Source organism: Cottoperca gobio, chromosome 15 (assembly GCF_900634415.1).
Source record: "Cottoperca gobio chromosome 15, fCotGob3.1, whole genome shotgun sequence".
NCBI classification, from domain to species: domain Eukaryota; kingdom Metazoa; phylum Chordata; class Actinopteri; order Perciformes; family Bovichtidae; genus Cottoperca; species Cottoperca gobio.
Genome location: NC_041369.1, coordinates 14,439,110 through 14,456,549, shown reverse-complemented (window position 1 = coordinate 14,456,549; position 17,440 = coordinate 14,439,110). Strand labels below are relative to the sequence as shown.

Below are 17,440 nucleotides of genomic sequence, written 5' to 3'. Positions count from 1 at the left end.
GCGCAAAAACAAGGTGAAATGTTAGTCTGCTTCATCAGATCAACCACACATTCAATTTCTCCATTAGTGATCTTGACTGTCAGATGTGAAGCCGGTTATATAACCCTGGACCCAAAAGACACACACACACACACCAAGAGTAACCCACACGCTCTTGTTGAGCAGCCACAGGTCAATCAATGGTAATACTGACCACAGCTGCTCTTCCAATCAATTAATTGAATTTAAGAAATCACACCATTCGTACACAGCATGTTTGACATGTAACAATATTGCAAACACATCCAATCTTAATACAACAATCAAGTACACATCTAAGACATTAAATATTAGCAGGGGGGGGAAAACATATTTGCTTTGAAGAAACAGTATTTTTACAGGATTAGTGTTTCAGTGTAATCTGGATTAAAGTGGAGCTGTGCGTCACTGTCCGTTACAAACCGCTGTTTTAATTCATCAAACCGTTCCCTTTCACCAGTATATGTTGGACGGTATTGTGATCACTTCACACCCTGACTTGTACGCACACACATTGATAGTAGCTGCACTGTGTTTTGATTGAATGAATGGATTTCACACATGGGGATGATGTATCTTTTAATCCATTCAGATATACATGGATTATCCTATCAACAAACTTTTCTTATTTTTCAAATGCAGAGTACATACAAAATGATGTAATGCTTCTCATTTGCATTGAGTTTCCATACAGGACAAACTCATCAAATGTTTCACTGCTTAAAGGTCCAGCTCCTGATTGGTTTACAGTGTCCTCTGCCCCATAGTTCACAACTGCACTCCAACATGGACCACGGAGTTGGAACTATTTATTAAACACTGTTGCTTTGTAATAACTGTACTGTAATCCACTATATTAATCTGATGCTTGAACTGGTTTCTTTGCAAGGTCTTATTGTTCATTAACAGGAGATAAGCTTATAAAATACTTCATTTTCCCTTCTGGATGTAACGTTGATTGATCCTGTGACTTTTCATTTCGGGTCATCATCAGCTGTCATTTCAAATGTCTCTAATATTTTGGTTTATGACCGAATCCATGCAAAACTAATAATCTTTCTATCAGCCTCAAGTGTGCTTTATAGTTGATACTTGTAGAGTAATAAACTCGCAGCTCTGTGAGGCTTGTGCACAGTGGTGCTTTGAGCTAAATGCAAATGTCAGCATGCTAACATGCTCCCTATGACAATGCTAACATGTTGTTTACCATGCAGGATCACCATCTAAGTCTGAGTCTTAGTCTAAGTCTGCTAATTAGCAAACGTGTACTCAACCTCAAGGTGTAGATATTTCAGCCTGGACCGACAGACTGACATTGCCATCCCTAAAAATCTGTAGCACCTTTATCTGTAGTTAAAGTGTTAAACCACCGTTGTATTGCTGCATATATTTCCTACCAGTGTAGACTACAGCCTGAATGCAAAACATGTGAACTTTGATGGTTTGATAATTGAGGAATTTTCCTTTAAACACCTTCACAGCGTGCCAAAAGTATATAAACATTATCTGTCCTGCTTTCTGTCTCTTTACTACAGCAGACAACTTGTTTATATCTTATAAATGTTCGGACAATCTATACTTTCTTTCAATTTACATATTTCAGCCTGCTAAAAAATAACTTCATATTGTAATAATCCAGGTCCAGCAGAGTCATTTTTGTGTGCATTTCGTTGCAGTGGTTTAGGATTTTGTATGGCTGTTAGAAATTAATACTTTGGCAACTGCACAAGATTACATGGTGATCTTGAATCTCCTGAGCTACTTTCAAAGCAGATCAGAGCAGAATCACTGGGAAAACAGCAAAAATGTTGATCCCCTAACACAGCCAATCCAGTTTTGAGGGCAGCGCTGACTCCGCCCTTGACAGCAGTCAAGGGGACACTGAACAAATAAGAGATTGTTTTCCCCGGAGAAAAAAGAATGGCAAAACAACTAAACAAAGTTTCCTACAGTTGTTTGTATCTGTAACTGTAATCTGTAACTGTGTCGCTGTGAGTGTGTGTGAGAGAGAAGGCAAGAGATCAAGCACAGGCAGTCTCTTGGGGTGAACCAGAAGCCAACGCAGTGTTCCGGCCTTCATGACTCTGCTTAAGCTTTCCAGTTACAGTATGTTCACTAAGGGAAATAAATGTGATTATCAAAGCTGTTCTCTCCCTAATGTGACGTAACATTTCATCTAAAAATACATCTGAAAACATTTTGAGCCCCTTTTTGGATACATTCCTAACATTTATTGCCTGGATTTAGCCCGTCTACGTCAGACAAAGCTCCAGGAGGGATACGAATGGCTTGATTTTTCTGATTTGTTTAAAAAATGGTGGAAATTGACAGCATCCAGTCAACAACTTCACTTCAAATATTCATACCTCTATGCAGTTACGACATGTACGTATACTGTATATCACACACCATTGCACTTGTCTGAACTCTCATAGAAAGGCTTGATTTACAGTGTCCAACTTGTGTTTTACATGTTCCAAAAAAGACAACAAGTGTGTATCAAAATAAAATAAAAAGCTCAAAGATTTTGTATTTAAAAGCACAAAACAGCCATTAGAACAGGAAATCTGGCCTTTGCAATGGCCAGGCATCACACAGTCCAAACATGCCAAACCATTGGCCTTGAAAAAGGCTCATCAAAAGAGGTGATATCCCAAAATATCTCACCATAAGAGAAATGTTTGGGATTTTCAAGTGTACCCACCAGGCCGATAGGACAGCTTTACTTTGAAGCAGCTCTCTTTGTGTGAATCTTGATGAATGATACTGCGGTCATATTGGACCCAGTGGTATTCTGTCTCTTTCATCCCACAGTGGATACGACTGCCTCTGTCTTCTATCCCTTTACTCGGCCCTTGTTGCTATCTGAGAGCTTGTACGGGAATTTTGGCATGTCTGTTTTACACCTGTGTGGAATTGGAGTCTTTTTATTGGTGGTCAGGACCCTCAAAGGGACCCCTAAAATATCTGAATGGTCCCTAGATTTTTGTTTTACGTTTTGTTTTGTTTTTCTCATAAAATACTCTTCAGGGCTCAAAAACTCTTCCAATTAAAGATTCTGATTAAAAAAAAATCACTTTTCAGTTAAACTGCTCACAATTCTTGTCATAAGGAGTCATGAGGAGTCACATGTTGACGCTACTTAATTTTAAAGGTGCACAAGGTAAAGAGGTTGGGAACATCTAGTCTTGCATATAAATGACTTGCTGTTACTAAACACTACTCATGCTGTGAGGAAAGCCTCCAGTCACCGGCCACAGTGATGACGCGTCTCCTCTTTGTACTTTGATCATTGATCATGTTTTCCTGGGTTAAATGTCGTGTCTGTTTGTCTTGCAGTTAAAGTTAGTCTGTTACGCCTCTACTCAGCCTGTGACTGCATGATCTGGTGTACGATGTGGGCTGATAAACAAAGCCTCTCCACAAGATACAGAGTGTCAATATTGTTATACTGTGACATGTATAAAAGGATAAAGTTGAAAATCAGAAATGTATTTCAGGGAAAATAAATAGGGCTATGAGGACATCTACTGGCTGAATAAAGACACATGACACCCAAAGAGAAAACCAAAAGGAAAACAATTTTGACTGTTGATTAAAGCAACATGATTGAAACCTAAGACATGAACACACACACCTCGGGTTAATGAATTAGTAAAAGTATTATTTCATTCACAAGTAGGCTCTCCACCTTGATTACATTCATAATATCAGTCACCATTAAGGTATGATGTATGGCAACGATTGAGCAGATTTTATTTTATATTCAGATGTAGAATATAATATTTAGGGGGAATCCACTTTTCAGGTTTCATAGCTTCTTTGACCAATACATTATTCCTCCACTAGATGTCAATCCTTCTCTGTCTCATGTTTCAGATCCATCTGTAGCCTCGTTATTCGTTTATTCTGAAAACATGTCAAATCAGCTGAAACAACAAAAGCTTCCGATGCATTGACATCATTTAAACAGTTTCTAAAATAATTATCCTGTTTTTAAAATGTAATTCTATGAGGTTTCAATATCTGCTGACTCCAATCAAATACATTATTTATCCTCATTAGTAAATTGCTTTCACAGTGTACAGTAAAGGTGACAGCTGCTGCTGAAGCTACTCTGCACCGGAAGATGGCGGTGTCATGCTATATTTAAACCGCCACTTCACTCGTCTCGTGTCGGTTAAAAAGCGGAACAAATACGATCTCTTGAAGTACCCTTCAGATATGATAGTAGTACTAGGTCTACATCTGCAAATGTAACTGCAACGATGTGTATCCGGTGGGAACGCCTTGACTTTAGCGAGATTCTTTTAAAAGCTACATTTGTTCAGAAGAGCGAAGGGAAATAAAGTTCAACAGAATACATTCAGTGGAAAAGAGCACGTTTTTAAATCAATGTAACAGGAAGTTGGCGCTAAAGGGCGAAAAATATATTTAAATGTAGATAATAAGGATGAGATTTTGACAGTTGTGCGTACAGCCCAATCAAACCGATCTGATCGTGAAGAACTGTCATATTTATGTTTCAAGCACATTTTATTATCTTATTATTATTAATATAGAAACGAGAGAGGGGGGATGAGAGAGATAGAGACAAAGAGAGAGACGAGGGGGTGCTTTGCTCAGTTACACTTCATCAAAGTGGATGCTGAGGCTTGAACCTAAACTCACCTTTGCTGTCCGAAAAATACTGTTTTAGAAACAAAATGCAGTGCACAATTGGATTATGGGAATGGAAAAACGTTAGAAGAATGAAAAAATATATGTTTCAATGTCCTCACTTTAATCTCTTTATCTTCTGTGGCGCTGTCCACTGGTGTGTGGGGCTGAATCAGTGTTCTTCTAATCCAGTAACTCGGAAATCGGAAAGTATTTGTAAGTATAATGTTGCTTCTGAGCTCAAGTTGAATAACTACAGGTTTCTGTTATTGAGTTGTATATATATATTCAAAGATATATCCGACTCAAATATTCAAATTGCACATAAGTGAAATAATATTGAAGAGGTTAAACATAAAATAAATACTGGACAGGACAGCAGTGTGCAATCGGGATTTTGTATTTAATTAGCATAAATTATCTTCTGGAGAGCAACAGGACTGTGCGTCACAGCCATCGGCGGAGATGGGAGGGGGGAGGGGGGAGGGGGGCACCTATGGGAGTCAACAAACTGCAGTATGTATTCCTTCCACGGCCGACAAAACCAGTCCGGTTGATGTGAAATGATGACTTAGCTCACAGAGTTACAGGTGACTGGAGACAGCTGGGAGCGTCTGGGAGCCGAAGGGGCGCAGCAGAGGGACCTGAAACAGGGAGTGCGCTGATGGAGCCGGCACTGTGAGCTGTAGGTGAATCCCCAACCTGTTAGTGCTGCCCGGGACCAGCGCGTCACCTGAATGACGGGATATGAGACAATGAAGCAACTAGGGATGACGGGGATAAAACGAGTCCAAGTCACGGGAGTGGAAAAGCGCGTGCGATGACGGACGGCGCAAAGGACAGAGAAGAGGTAAAGCAGAGGGAAGTTATCTAGCTCATTAGTGGGGCTCCCGGTGCCGGAAAAGAAAACGAAACAAAAGACAAAACAGATGTGCAAAGCGTGCGTAATTATATGAACAAATCAACTGGAGGGAAGCCGATTTTCTTTCTCTAAAGATAGGACTTGAGCCAGAAAGAGGAGAACATCATGGAGCCGGAGGAGACCAAAGAGGGACAAGCCACTAATTTGGCACAATCTGCCGCCTCCAAACTGTCCCAGATGAGTGAAAGAACTAAACAACAACTGGGTAATGTAATCCAAGAACCAGTTCGGCAGAAACGGATTATTCTAGTAATAGTCTGTGTTGCACTTTTATTAGACAACATGCTTTACATGGTAATTGTGCCAATTGTACCCGATTACCTTGAAGGGCTACAGAAAGCAGCAGATCATGCCCTAGCCATTGAACCGCACACCAACTCCACTAACAGCACCATGCACAAAACACCCAAGGGGAACTTCGACCTACAGATCGGTGTTCTTTTTGCCTCAAAGGCCATCCTGCAGCTTCTGGTGAACCCGATAAGTGGCACGTTTATTGACAGGGTTGGGTATGATATTCCACTCTTTATCGGTCTCAATGTCATGTTCCTGTCCACCCTTACTTTTGCCTTTGCTGAAAACTACGCGACTCTGTTCCTGGCGCGCAGCATGCAGGGCCTCGGCTCGGCTTTCGCGGACACAGCAGGGCTCGCTCTGATCGCAGACAGGTACACAGAGGAGTCAGAGAGGACCAAAGCGCTGGGTATTGCCTTGGCTTTCATCTCTTTTGGAAGTCTCGTGGCGCCCCCCTTTGGAGGGATCCTCTACGAGTTCGCAGGGAAGCGGGTTCCCTTCCTGATTCTTGCCTGTGTCTGCCTCATCGATGGTATATTGTGCCTGACTGTGCTGAAACCCTTCTCTAACAGAGAGAGAGAAAACATGCCAGTGGGCACCCCCATGTATAAACTGATGATTGATCCTTATATAGCTGTAGTAGCAGGTGCTCTGACAATTTGTAACATCCCTCTCGCCTTCCTTGAGCCCACTATCGCCAACTGGATGGAGGACACCATGCATGCCAGCCAGTGGGAGATCGGCATGACATGGTTCCCTGCCTTCTTCCCTCATGTTCTAGGTGTATTTCTCACTGTCAAATTAGCAGCCAAGTACCCTCATCTCCAGTGGTTTTACGGGGCTATAGGTATGGTGTTCATAGGCGCAAGCTCCTGCACAGTGCCAGCCTGTAAAAACTTTGGACAGCTCATGATCCCGCTGTGCGGAATCTGTTTTGGCATCGCCTTTGTAGACACGGCGCTCCTGCCAACACTCGCTTTCCTTGTGGATGTGCGACATGTGTCAGTGTATGGCAGTGTGTACGCCATCGCAGACATATCTTACTGTTTGGCCTATGCCATGGGGCCCGTGGCTGCTGGACAGATAGTGCACAACATGGGCTTTGTTCAGCTGAATTTAGGCATGGGCCTCATTAATGTACTTTACGCACCGGCGCTCCTTCTGCTGAAGAACGTGACACAGATGAAGCCTTCTTTCTCCGAGCGAAATATGCTCCTGGAGGATGGTCCAACAGGACTATATGATACGATTAAGATGGAGCAAAGAGAGAAGAAGAGAAAGGGTTTGTGTACAACGATCGACGAGGATGGCATTGAAACCTTTGCGCAACGGTCGTATTCAGAGGAGGAATCCTCAGGAGGAGAGTACGCGTAAAATACCTTTAACTGAGTGTAAAACTATCAAAGTGCCAATGTAGAGTTGTGTGCATCCCGTCCGGTCCAATCAATTGCATAACACGATTAGGATTGTGTAACGACATACATTATTTACTGCTCCTGGTGACAATTCCTCTGGGTATTGTCAGATCAAGTAGCTTCAAGCTTTTGCAGTAGAAAGGCGCTCGCTGGTGTTTGTTCATTTTAAGAGAGAGTATCGTGAAATATTTGTTGAGATAAATGTCTATTCATTAACAGTATTTATCACTGTATCAGTAACTGACTCATATTCAGGGATTATGTGTAAATGTATTTTAACAAAAGAACAATTGTACTGTATGCGTCTTTCAATGTAATCTGTATTTCTTTGCCAGAGTTGTGCTGCTAAACTCAATATGCAATACTGTGTGTCACACAACTGTTTTAGGGAGTTACAACAGATGGAAATGAACTGAAAACTGCGTCTTGTTGTCTGATTATTTTGGATGATGTACTTCTGGAATGCATAGCCTCATTGTGTGATCTGCGACTGTACATATATGTATATTCATGTACATAATTAAATCAATATTATGTGAATGATATTGTTTATGGAAATTATTTATTTAGGCAATTAATGTAATTACCTACACTTAATTACATGTGGTATATGACACATTTATTTTCCTCTACAGGTGAAGGACTAACACAAATGGTCAAGATAATATGATGTTAGTTTTTAAATGATGGCTATATTCATAAAGCGTACCTTTTTCTCGCCTTTGAACACACAATAATAGGAACAATCGAATATTAAACTTATTAAGGCCTACACTGAGGTAGTTTTGTGATGCTTATTAGTTGTACAATAATTCATTATTGAGAAGGTAAAAAATCCGAATAAAAAATAAATAGTTAACAATAATTGAATGTAGGATCCTGACGTTAATATCAAGTGTAAAATCAACAATTTGTCAAAGCATTGACGCTCGTTCAAAAATAATATGAAGTACATAAAGCCAAGTCAAATGCAGTGAGGAAAAAGGAATGTATACTCCCAAAACTACTCTACTGAAAGAGTTGAAAATTCAGAAAGTCAAAGGAGAAAGTCCATGCAAAATACATCCTAACTGTTCAGCACAGCGTGTGAGTATCTGAGTCGGTGTCTAAATAAGGTGGGGTGAAGATGTGAAGTGCCAAATTAATTTATCGGCGAATAGCAGGACTTCTGGGAGGAGCCTGGCAGCCAGGAGGGTGAAGTACCCTCTCAGCATCTCTCCTGAGCCAGCGAGGGAGTTGCGCTCTTGCCATGCTGGAGATTGAAAGATGCTCAAAATTACAAAAGGATCAAAGTAGTGAAATTTAAAAGAATTTCCGCCAGAAATGGTTTCAAGTCTAGATGGATAATCCTAAACTCCTTGCTTGAGCCCCAGGACGAGTGGGATTGTTTTATCTTTCTGGTGAGTAAAACATTTAATTTGTATGTCATGGTTTGTTTCACTTTGGTAAATGTCTAAGTGTTAGTGGTGGCCGCTTGTTTGGAAACAATTTTATGAACATTTTCCAAAGTGCACATTCTTGTATTGTTTAGTCATGACAGTGATACATTTTATTTATTGCATTGTACATGTGTCTTAAATATTTCCAAAGTAGTACAACGTGTAAAGACAACTGCTCGTAGTTAGACCGTTTATAAAGCGATTATAAGTGCTGGAACTTGATACTGATATCATTGTATTTGAGTCTGTCTCAAAGGCTGCCCCTCCGCACCGCCAACATGCCAGTTCTGGACCAAGAGCCCTCCAAAGATTTAGGGGGCGGAGATGTAAATATATATTTGACTTATATCTATTGTATATGCTGTATACATGAGGATATATAGTCTGTTTCACTGGAATACGCATGAGATAAATAATGTTTTACAATAAATTAGTAACGTCAACTAATTAATTAAAGGATATTAATAAGATTAAAACAAAAAAATGACTTAAGCATGCATGTATGATATATTATCAGCATATTTATTGTGCTTTGACAATTGAGTAAAGTGAAATTAATAATTTACAATTTGGGCAAGCATTTGTTCTCAAAATGGAACACATGCAAACTAAATTATTATTTATTTAAAGTTGATATACTACATGTGGCAACTTAGAAGAAAACCTTGACTTTTCCATGCCCCACATTGCTCAGGCTCTCCCTAAGCTGCCGCTCCCAGCCCTGAAAGACACACTGGACATGTACCTGAGGTGCATGAAGCACCTGCTCACAGAGGAACAGTTCAACAAGACCCAAAATGTAGTGAAGCAGTTTGGAGCCTCTGGAGGAGTGGGGGAGCTACTGCAGAGCAAACTTATGGAGAGGAGGGAGAACAAGGCAAACTGGGTAAATACAAGCATCTGGTCAAAACCACACAACAGTGTGCAAGTTCTTTCAAATCCCAAAACAAATTGTTTTCAACTAGTGACACTAAGCATTGTGATGATTATTTATTTTTATTTGAATGTTAATAGTATTTTATAATTATTGGTAAATATGAGCAAATAAACTGCATTTTGTGTCAACATAAATAAAATTATTGGTCTGCTTTTTCCAAACATGACTGATGTAAACAAACCTTTCACAGAATAGAAAAACAGTAAGTCTGTGTAGATCAATCCATTCCAGAACGATAGCCACGTCCAAACTTGTACTTGCTTGTATTGGTTTTTTCCTTTTATTCACTATTAAATCATTGTTACTTGATTTTGCCTTTAATTGATTCTGTTATGTCCAACTGTAGGTGTATGAGTACTGGCTGAATGACATGTACCTTAACAACAGACTGGCTCTGCCTGTCAACTCCAGTCCTGTGATGGTCTTCCCACAGCAGCACTTCAGGGCTCCCATCGACTCTTTAAGGTATAGGACACTGCACAACGGAGACAGATGAGTCACGAGAGAAACCTCACAGGACAGGATCCAGAAGTATATTGTCCCTCTACACATATTAACACACCAGCTGTAATTCCCATGCCTTGCAAAAATCAAAAAAGTTAGCACTTGACATGCAATGTTTGATTATTACGACACAAAGACTTGATTAGTGATAGTGAACTGTTTAAATTACTGAGACTGGCTTTGATTGATTATAGCAAATTGAACACTTCATTGCTACACATTGACATATAGGGTCATTACCCAGAACACCTTGAGGGCTAAGAGGTCAGGCCAGGCTACTGGTGACAAGGTCAACAGACAATGAAGTCTGTGGTTTGGTTAACACGGTATTGATCTGGGACTGGCTCCTTAACCAGATGATTTACATCTAGCATTTGTGTAATTACAAGTGTAATACAGCTACACAAGAACAAGGCTAAACGCAGGGAGTTATTCCCACAAGTACAGAAATTATGGGAGTATGAGAGTATGAGAAAGAGTGACAATGTGTGTGTGTTTCTGGGAAGTACTTCACAACGTTTTTCTTTCCTAGGTTTGCTGCACACTTGATTTCTGGAGTTTTGGAGTACAAGACTCTTCTTGATTCGTAAGTTAATGTACAATGAGAGCACAAACTTGAGAAAATCATCTTCACTTATAGTTCATGAGTAAATCAAATGCGTGACAAAGGGTTTGTGTGTAGGCGTGCTCTGCCTGTGGACTACGCCCGGGGCCAGCTGGCTGGAACCCCTCTGTGTATGGAGCAGTACTATCGCCTCTTCACTTCTTACCGCCTACCGGCACCTGAGAGGGACATTCTGGTGGCCCAGGAGAGTAGCGTGATGCCAGAACCTGAACACGTCATTGTGGCTTGTAAAAACCAGGTCAGACACAATGAAAACAATTATCCAAAATTGTCAGAGACAATGAAAACATGAAAATGCATTCTTGACTTTTGAAGCTTTGGAAGTAGTTTGACAAAGCAAACCCAAATCATGTCACCAGAAGAATTTTAAATATTTTAACATATGAGCTGAATTCAGAACAGATCACCTCACAGAGAACAATGTTTATAGTTTATATAGATATATATATATATTATATATAGTTTTATAGAGTGAGAATCAGACCATACATCGTGTCCCCGTCACAGCAGAACAATATGGATCATCACTCACTGTATCTGATGGTACTGTAAACAGGCTCTGTGGGCACTATGCTAACTTATCTCCCAATGACTGATTAACAGCCACAGCTCACTGACAAGTGCTCTCTGTTAAGTTAATTATCTAAAACATGTTTTTTTTTTTGCAATTTGCATTTGCAAATCAGCCTTCAGCAATTGCCACTAAAGTATGTTGCAACTTCACAAAAGTTATATCCAAAGAATCGAAGGTGCTCAAATAAGTAAAACAAATGAAAGATGCCCACTTACTACGATCATCAAGTTCTTCCAAGGTCAGCAGTGTTGTCATCTGTTCTTACCAATGAGTCACTCATCAGCGCTCTGTAAAGAGCAGAGTAATTATGACTGAATATGATGATAAGAAAATGATGGTGAAAACTCTAGTGTTAGATCTTTATTTAAAGTATAATTCCGGTTTATCACAGCTCATATTTTATTTTATTAGCTTTGGACATTATTGTTCCCAGAAACATTGATATCACAAAGTCCAACAGACGCATGAGCAGACAGCTAATCATTAAAAAAAAAGGTTTACCGAACATATTTGGAAGAGAAAACAAAAGAAAAACATAAACATTATTCCCAAACTGTCCGTAGGTAACATCCAACAGAGTTTGCAGGACAACATCCTGGTTCAGCCTTAATCTTCTGTACATACTGAAGTTGTGCAAACACACTGTTTTCGGATTTAATAAGGGATTATACCAATATTTTGAATGCGCTCGCTTTTGGTTTTACCTCCAAATAAAGAGAATAGATTATGTAGCTAAACTGTTGTCTTTTTTAAAATTGTCTGACTGTGTGATCATTCATGTTTCTTGCCCCGTTGGACTTTGTTGTACAATTGTTGCTTTGTTTTCAAATCTCAGCAATTACTAGTGACCGAAACGTTATAAACGGAAAGAAATGATGGTCAAAACTACAAAAATGGAGACTGAAGTTGTAATAAAACGGCATTATCCTTTAAGTCTGTGTTGCCCTTCACCAAGCACATCCTACCAGATATCCCCATGTGTCCATCTCTCAAGGAAAACATTACTCCAATGTGCTTCAGGCTATAGATTCTCAGCTAATATTGAAAGTAACACCTTGCTTGTGTCCAATTTGTGAACCTCTGTCCAGTTCTTTGTGCTCGATGTGGTGATCAACTTCCGCCGACTGAATGAAAGAGACCTGCTGACTCAGCTGGACAAAATCGCCCGGATGGCAGATAGCGAAGAAGAGCGGCTCCCACCTATTGGTCTCCTCACTTCTGATGGAAGGACAGAGTGGGCCAAGTCTCGCGGCGAGCTAATGAGAGGTATGAGACTCTTTAAGTCAGGTGGATCTCAAGTTTCTAAGTCTATTTGCGCCACCAAATGTACTTTTTTTTAAATTATGCTCTAGAGTCTACTAACAGGGACTCTCTGGACATGATCGAGCGTTGTATGTGTCTGGTCTGTCTGGATGACCCCACCGGGCCCGAGCTTAGTGACACCACACGTGCTATGTTGACGCTGCACGGCGGAGGAGTGGCCAAGAATGGGGGCAACCGCTGGTATGACAAACCCATGCAGGTTAGTGAGCACAGTTAGATAACAAGGCTACTTTAATGTTTGTTTCCTTAACTCGTTGCTCACTGTGTGCACAGACATTTCTTTAAAAACTCGTTAAACAATTGAGGAAAATAATAATTAAGTGAGGATGAAAGGAATGTAGATGAATGAGGGATGCCTTATCTTCTTAATTACTGAGGGAAATGTCAACAAATTCATTTTCGTCATTCATTCATTCATTTTCTGACAGTGCCAGTGGATGTAATTAGCAAATCCCATGCCAAAAATGATATATATAATATAATAAGAATTTACATTTAAAGAAGAAGAGAGTGGATGTCCCTATTGGATTACAGGCAGTCAGCCTGATGTCATTAGCATGGACTTTGAAGGAGATGTTTTGATAAAGAATTCAGATCACTTGAATGAATTGGAGGCTTCCTTATAGGCTAAATTATACATATGGATGAAATGTATGTGAAGGAACATGTATCTGCAGTAAGCACAAGTACGGTGATAAAACTGCAAATGCGTATGAACTGGATTTTAGATACTCTAGCATTGCAGTTTGTTTCAACTCGTCAATATCACTGACAATAGCATGACTGTGTCAGTTTGTTGTAGGAGCTGACGGCTGCTGTGGAGTCGTGTGTGAACACTCACCGTTTGAGGGAATTGTCCTTGTGCAGTGCACAGAGTATCTACTCAAATACATGTAAGACATTACATGTAAAATGTGTTTGTGATATTTGTTGGCAAATGCTTAAATCCAAAAAAGACTTTCCTAAAAACAAAACATGCTAAATGATATAATATTCCCATGTGACACCAGGATTAGCAGCCCGTCAAAGCTAGTCAGGGCTGCAAGTGTGAGCGAGCTGCCTGCACCACGCAGACTCCGCTGGAAATGTACTCCAGATGTTCACAAACTTCTTGCCTCTTCTGCTGACAAACTACAGAGGTGTGGCTTTAACCTTGTTTTCTATACTATCAAAAACACAGATAAATGTTTTCAGCTCATAGCACGGTCAATCCTCATTTGCTCAGGCAGGTGAAAAACCTGGACATGAATGTCCACACATTCTACGATTACGGGAAAGAGTTCATCAAGAAGCAGAAGATGAGTCCCGACGCCTACATCCAGGTTGCTCTTCAGTTAGCCTACTACAGGTAAGGAAAACAAGATGATTATAATTGGACTTATTCTTATTTGTTACTCCGAGCCACAAGGCTTTCTCCGTGTGTGTTGCTCTAGATGTCACAGCAGACCGGTGTCGACCTATGAGAGTGGTTCTATACGTCGTTTTCAGCAGGGCAGGGTGGACAACATCCGCTCCGCCACTCCAGAAGCCCTGGCCTTTGTCAAAGCAATGACTGATGGGAAACTGAGCACAAGCGTAAGATGTTACATTCATACAGTCCAATTTAAATGCTGCTGCAGAGTAACAACTCAGTTTGAATAATGAGTTTTCTTTGCTTTTTATAGCTCAACCTTCGATTTTTAACTTGAGTCAGTGTTGATGTACTCCACCATGATGACTATACTAACTGTAAATAAAGAGATTTTATAGTCTAGTAATTGATTCTCAGTTGTTTACGTCTCCAGGATACAGAAAAGATGGAGCTGTTACGAGGGGCAATAACCGCGCAGACAAAGTATACTATTCTGGTGACTATATTCTCTAACCTCGTCCAGATTGAGATTACAATGTTGACTTTGCTCGCCAAAAGACAATAACACATGTATTCATTCTTCTTTTCAGACTATTACAGGGTTGGCAATAGACAATCACTTACTAGGACTACGTGAAATTGCACATGAACTGAAGATGGAGAAGCCGGAAATGTTCAAAGATGAAGCCCATCTCATCAGTAATCAGTTCATTCTCTCTACAAGTCAGGTATTGTCATCTGATTTTAAAACATCAAACTGAAGCTATATATAATTAAAAATGTATTAAAGGGGCACTCCACCAATTTTAAACCTCAAATTCAGTTTACTCGTCACAAGGAGTACTGCTCAGCCTGTGGAAACAGTTTATAATGTCCAATGTGGCTCTGCAAAAGCTTTCTTGAATCTGAAATATAGCATCAATCAGGTCACCAAGGTTTTCTAGGCTTGTGCTTTAGACGTAAACAATTTTGACAGAAAACTTGAGCTACAAACTGTAGGAGTGGGTTTTTAAAGAAGTCGGCATATAAGAGCCAAGAGGGTTCGAATTACTGTCTCGATTAACAGATTAATCGTTTGATCTGTAAAACATTTTAAAAATAACGATATCCTAAAATACAAGGTGATGTCATCCGATGTCTTACTTTGTCAGACCAACAGTCAAGAACCCAAACATATTTGATATTCTGTAATGTATGCAGAAGAAAACCTTTTAACAAAGAAATGTTGCTTAATCAATGACTTGAACAATTAATCAATTATCAAAATAGTTGCAGATTAATTTTCTGTTGATCGACTAATCAATGTAGCTCGAAATAAAAGACACTGCTGAATTGCATCATGGGAAGTGTAGAATCCATCATTTTTGGAGTTTGACCTATACTATAAAAAGTCAGGGTATCCCATAGCTGCTTATGTTTTGTGTTTCTTGTTAGTGGCACAAATGTATGAATGGCTGTAGTACTCATGTAAAGTGCACTACAAGCACATACCTGTCTTCTTTCTATAGACTGTTTCTATAGAGTAGAAACAAGGCAGGTGACACGAGAGAGATGTTTTTAATACAATTCCACTATTTTAGTCAAAACTGTAATTTAGTTTTTCTTTTTATATGGAAGACAACTAATTTTACATTGCAAACCTCAATAGTCTTATCTCAACCAAAGCAGTATTTGAACACGGCAGTAAACTTGTCAGCAGTTCAGTACTGAAGGATTCACTGTTCCCTCAGGTTCCTACTACTGTTGAGATGTTCTGCTCCTACGGACCCGTGGTTCCAAACGGATATGGAGCGTGCTACAACCCTCAGTCAGACCACATTATCTTCTCTGTGTCCAGTTTCCATGAGAGCCCGCAGACATGTTCAGCAGAATTTGTCAAGTGTGTGGTTCAGGGACTCCTGGACATGAGGGATCTGTGCAATAAATGTAACTCCAGCTCCAATGCAACCCAGCGAAGACAGGGTCAGACGCTGGAGACGCACACGCAAACAGAGACAAACTGGCAAAACAAAACACCGCAGAGACCAGCTGAGCGGAGCGAGAGTGAGCAGACACTGCCACAGGTTGTGCTGAAGACACCAGACCAGACTAAAGTGGAGGCTCAAACCCAGACTTCATCGCAGGGAGAGTCACAAGCGTTGAAGAACGGAAGTAAATCATAGGAAACTGTCAGTGAGAGGGAAAATATTGGTGCTGTGATTTTAAAAGTCTGTTTGGTGATGCCACAATGTATTCCTCGAGTCATTCAGAACATTCACTGTAACTGTGATAAAAAATGTTACATAAAGCTGTTATGTATACTGTACTGTGTACTGTACTGTCAAATGTATGAAGTGCTGATGATAATCTAATTTACTTATTCTTAGAGAATATGTGAGGTGTTTGGTTATAATAGAGTGTAATATTAAAAATCTAATATACAGCAGAAATGTAAATGTCTGTCAACATGGCTACTGTATGTTGGTAAAAAAAGATCAAGCCAGAATTGAGCTTTTGATTGTTGTTTTGCACTTAATTAAGACGAATCAGCCAAAGAAAAGAGTAAATGTATTGTTTGGTGATGAGCAAAAGTAGTCTGAGTTATGGTAAATGATGGCTGATTGTCACTCTATGTCAACTTGCAAATCGCATGCTGCTATCTGATTATTTTCTGAAGATTCAAGGTACATTGTAAATCTAGAATCTTCTATGCAATTTATATTTGTATTGTCTTAGAAAAATGTGTCTATTGCACTAACAATATACATGGTTATTACTTACATGTATGTTACAAAAAGTATCCTTTTATAAAATCGTTAGATGTTTAGTTCATACTGTACTTACTGTATTCCATATACTGGAAAAAGCAACTGATCAAGATTTTAAGCGATACTGTTTATGTTATCAAAGAATGTTAAATGTGATCAAAATTGTGTATTTGTACATTTATGAGCAGAATATACTAATTAAGTTATTTATTTTTGTATGATATAACTTAATGTTATAAAATGTAAATGTAAGTTTAAAAAGAAACCATATGAAACTTACTAACCAGAGGTGATCACTGTGTGTATTCTGACTGCCAAAGTATTGTATTTATGAAGTATTGTTAAAGATTAAAAGAAAGAAACCAAAATCAAATTAAGGCTTGTGTTCATAGTGCTGTTTACTGAGTAGATGACAATCAATATCATGTTTGAGATTTAAATAATATACTCTGATTGTGTTGCCAGTATTAGATTAAAAACTATTTCAACCCTTGGAAATGACAAATTCTGAGAAATTATTTTAAATATTATTATTGTTATGACATAGTAAGTCATATGATCTCATCTGTGATATATGGTTCCAAGTCAAATGAATAATAACTTGTATTGAATTTAAAATAAATTGGAATTAG

The 17,440-nt window shown here is 39.4% G+C and overlaps 2 protein-coding genes across 2 annotated transcripts; both read left to right on the top strand.

Moving 5' to 3' along the window:
* Window positions 1-5,704: 5,704 nt before the first annotated feature.
* slc18a3a (solute carrier family 18 member 3a) lies at window positions 5,705-7,793 on the top strand. Its single transcript, XM_029450039.1, has one exon. The coding sequence runs from the start codon at window positions 5,705-5,707 to the stop codon at window positions 7,265-7,267; it is 1,563 nt and encodes a 520-aa protein (XP_029305899.1). The 3' UTR covers window positions 7,268-7,793.
* Window positions 7,794-8,574: 781 nt separating this feature from the next.
* On the top strand, window positions 8,575-17,019 carry chata (choline O-acetyltransferase a). The gene is made up of 16 exons (XM_029450228.1): window positions 8,575-8,600; window positions 8,682-8,708; window positions 8,992-9,073; window positions 9,442-9,633; window positions 10,031-10,149; window positions 10,721-10,774; window positions 10,871-11,051; window positions 12,476-12,653; window positions 12,740-12,909; window positions 13,503-13,603; window positions 13,721-13,849; window positions 13,936-14,058; window positions 14,144-14,285; window positions 14,495-14,557; window positions 14,652-14,789; window positions 15,792-17,019. The coding sequence occupies exons 1-16, from the start codon at window positions 8,575-8,577 to the stop codon at window positions 16,221-16,223; spliced, it is 2,157 nt and encodes a 718-aa protein (XP_029306088.1). The 3' UTR covers window positions 16,224-17,019.
* Window positions 17,020-17,440: the final 421 nt, after the last annotated feature.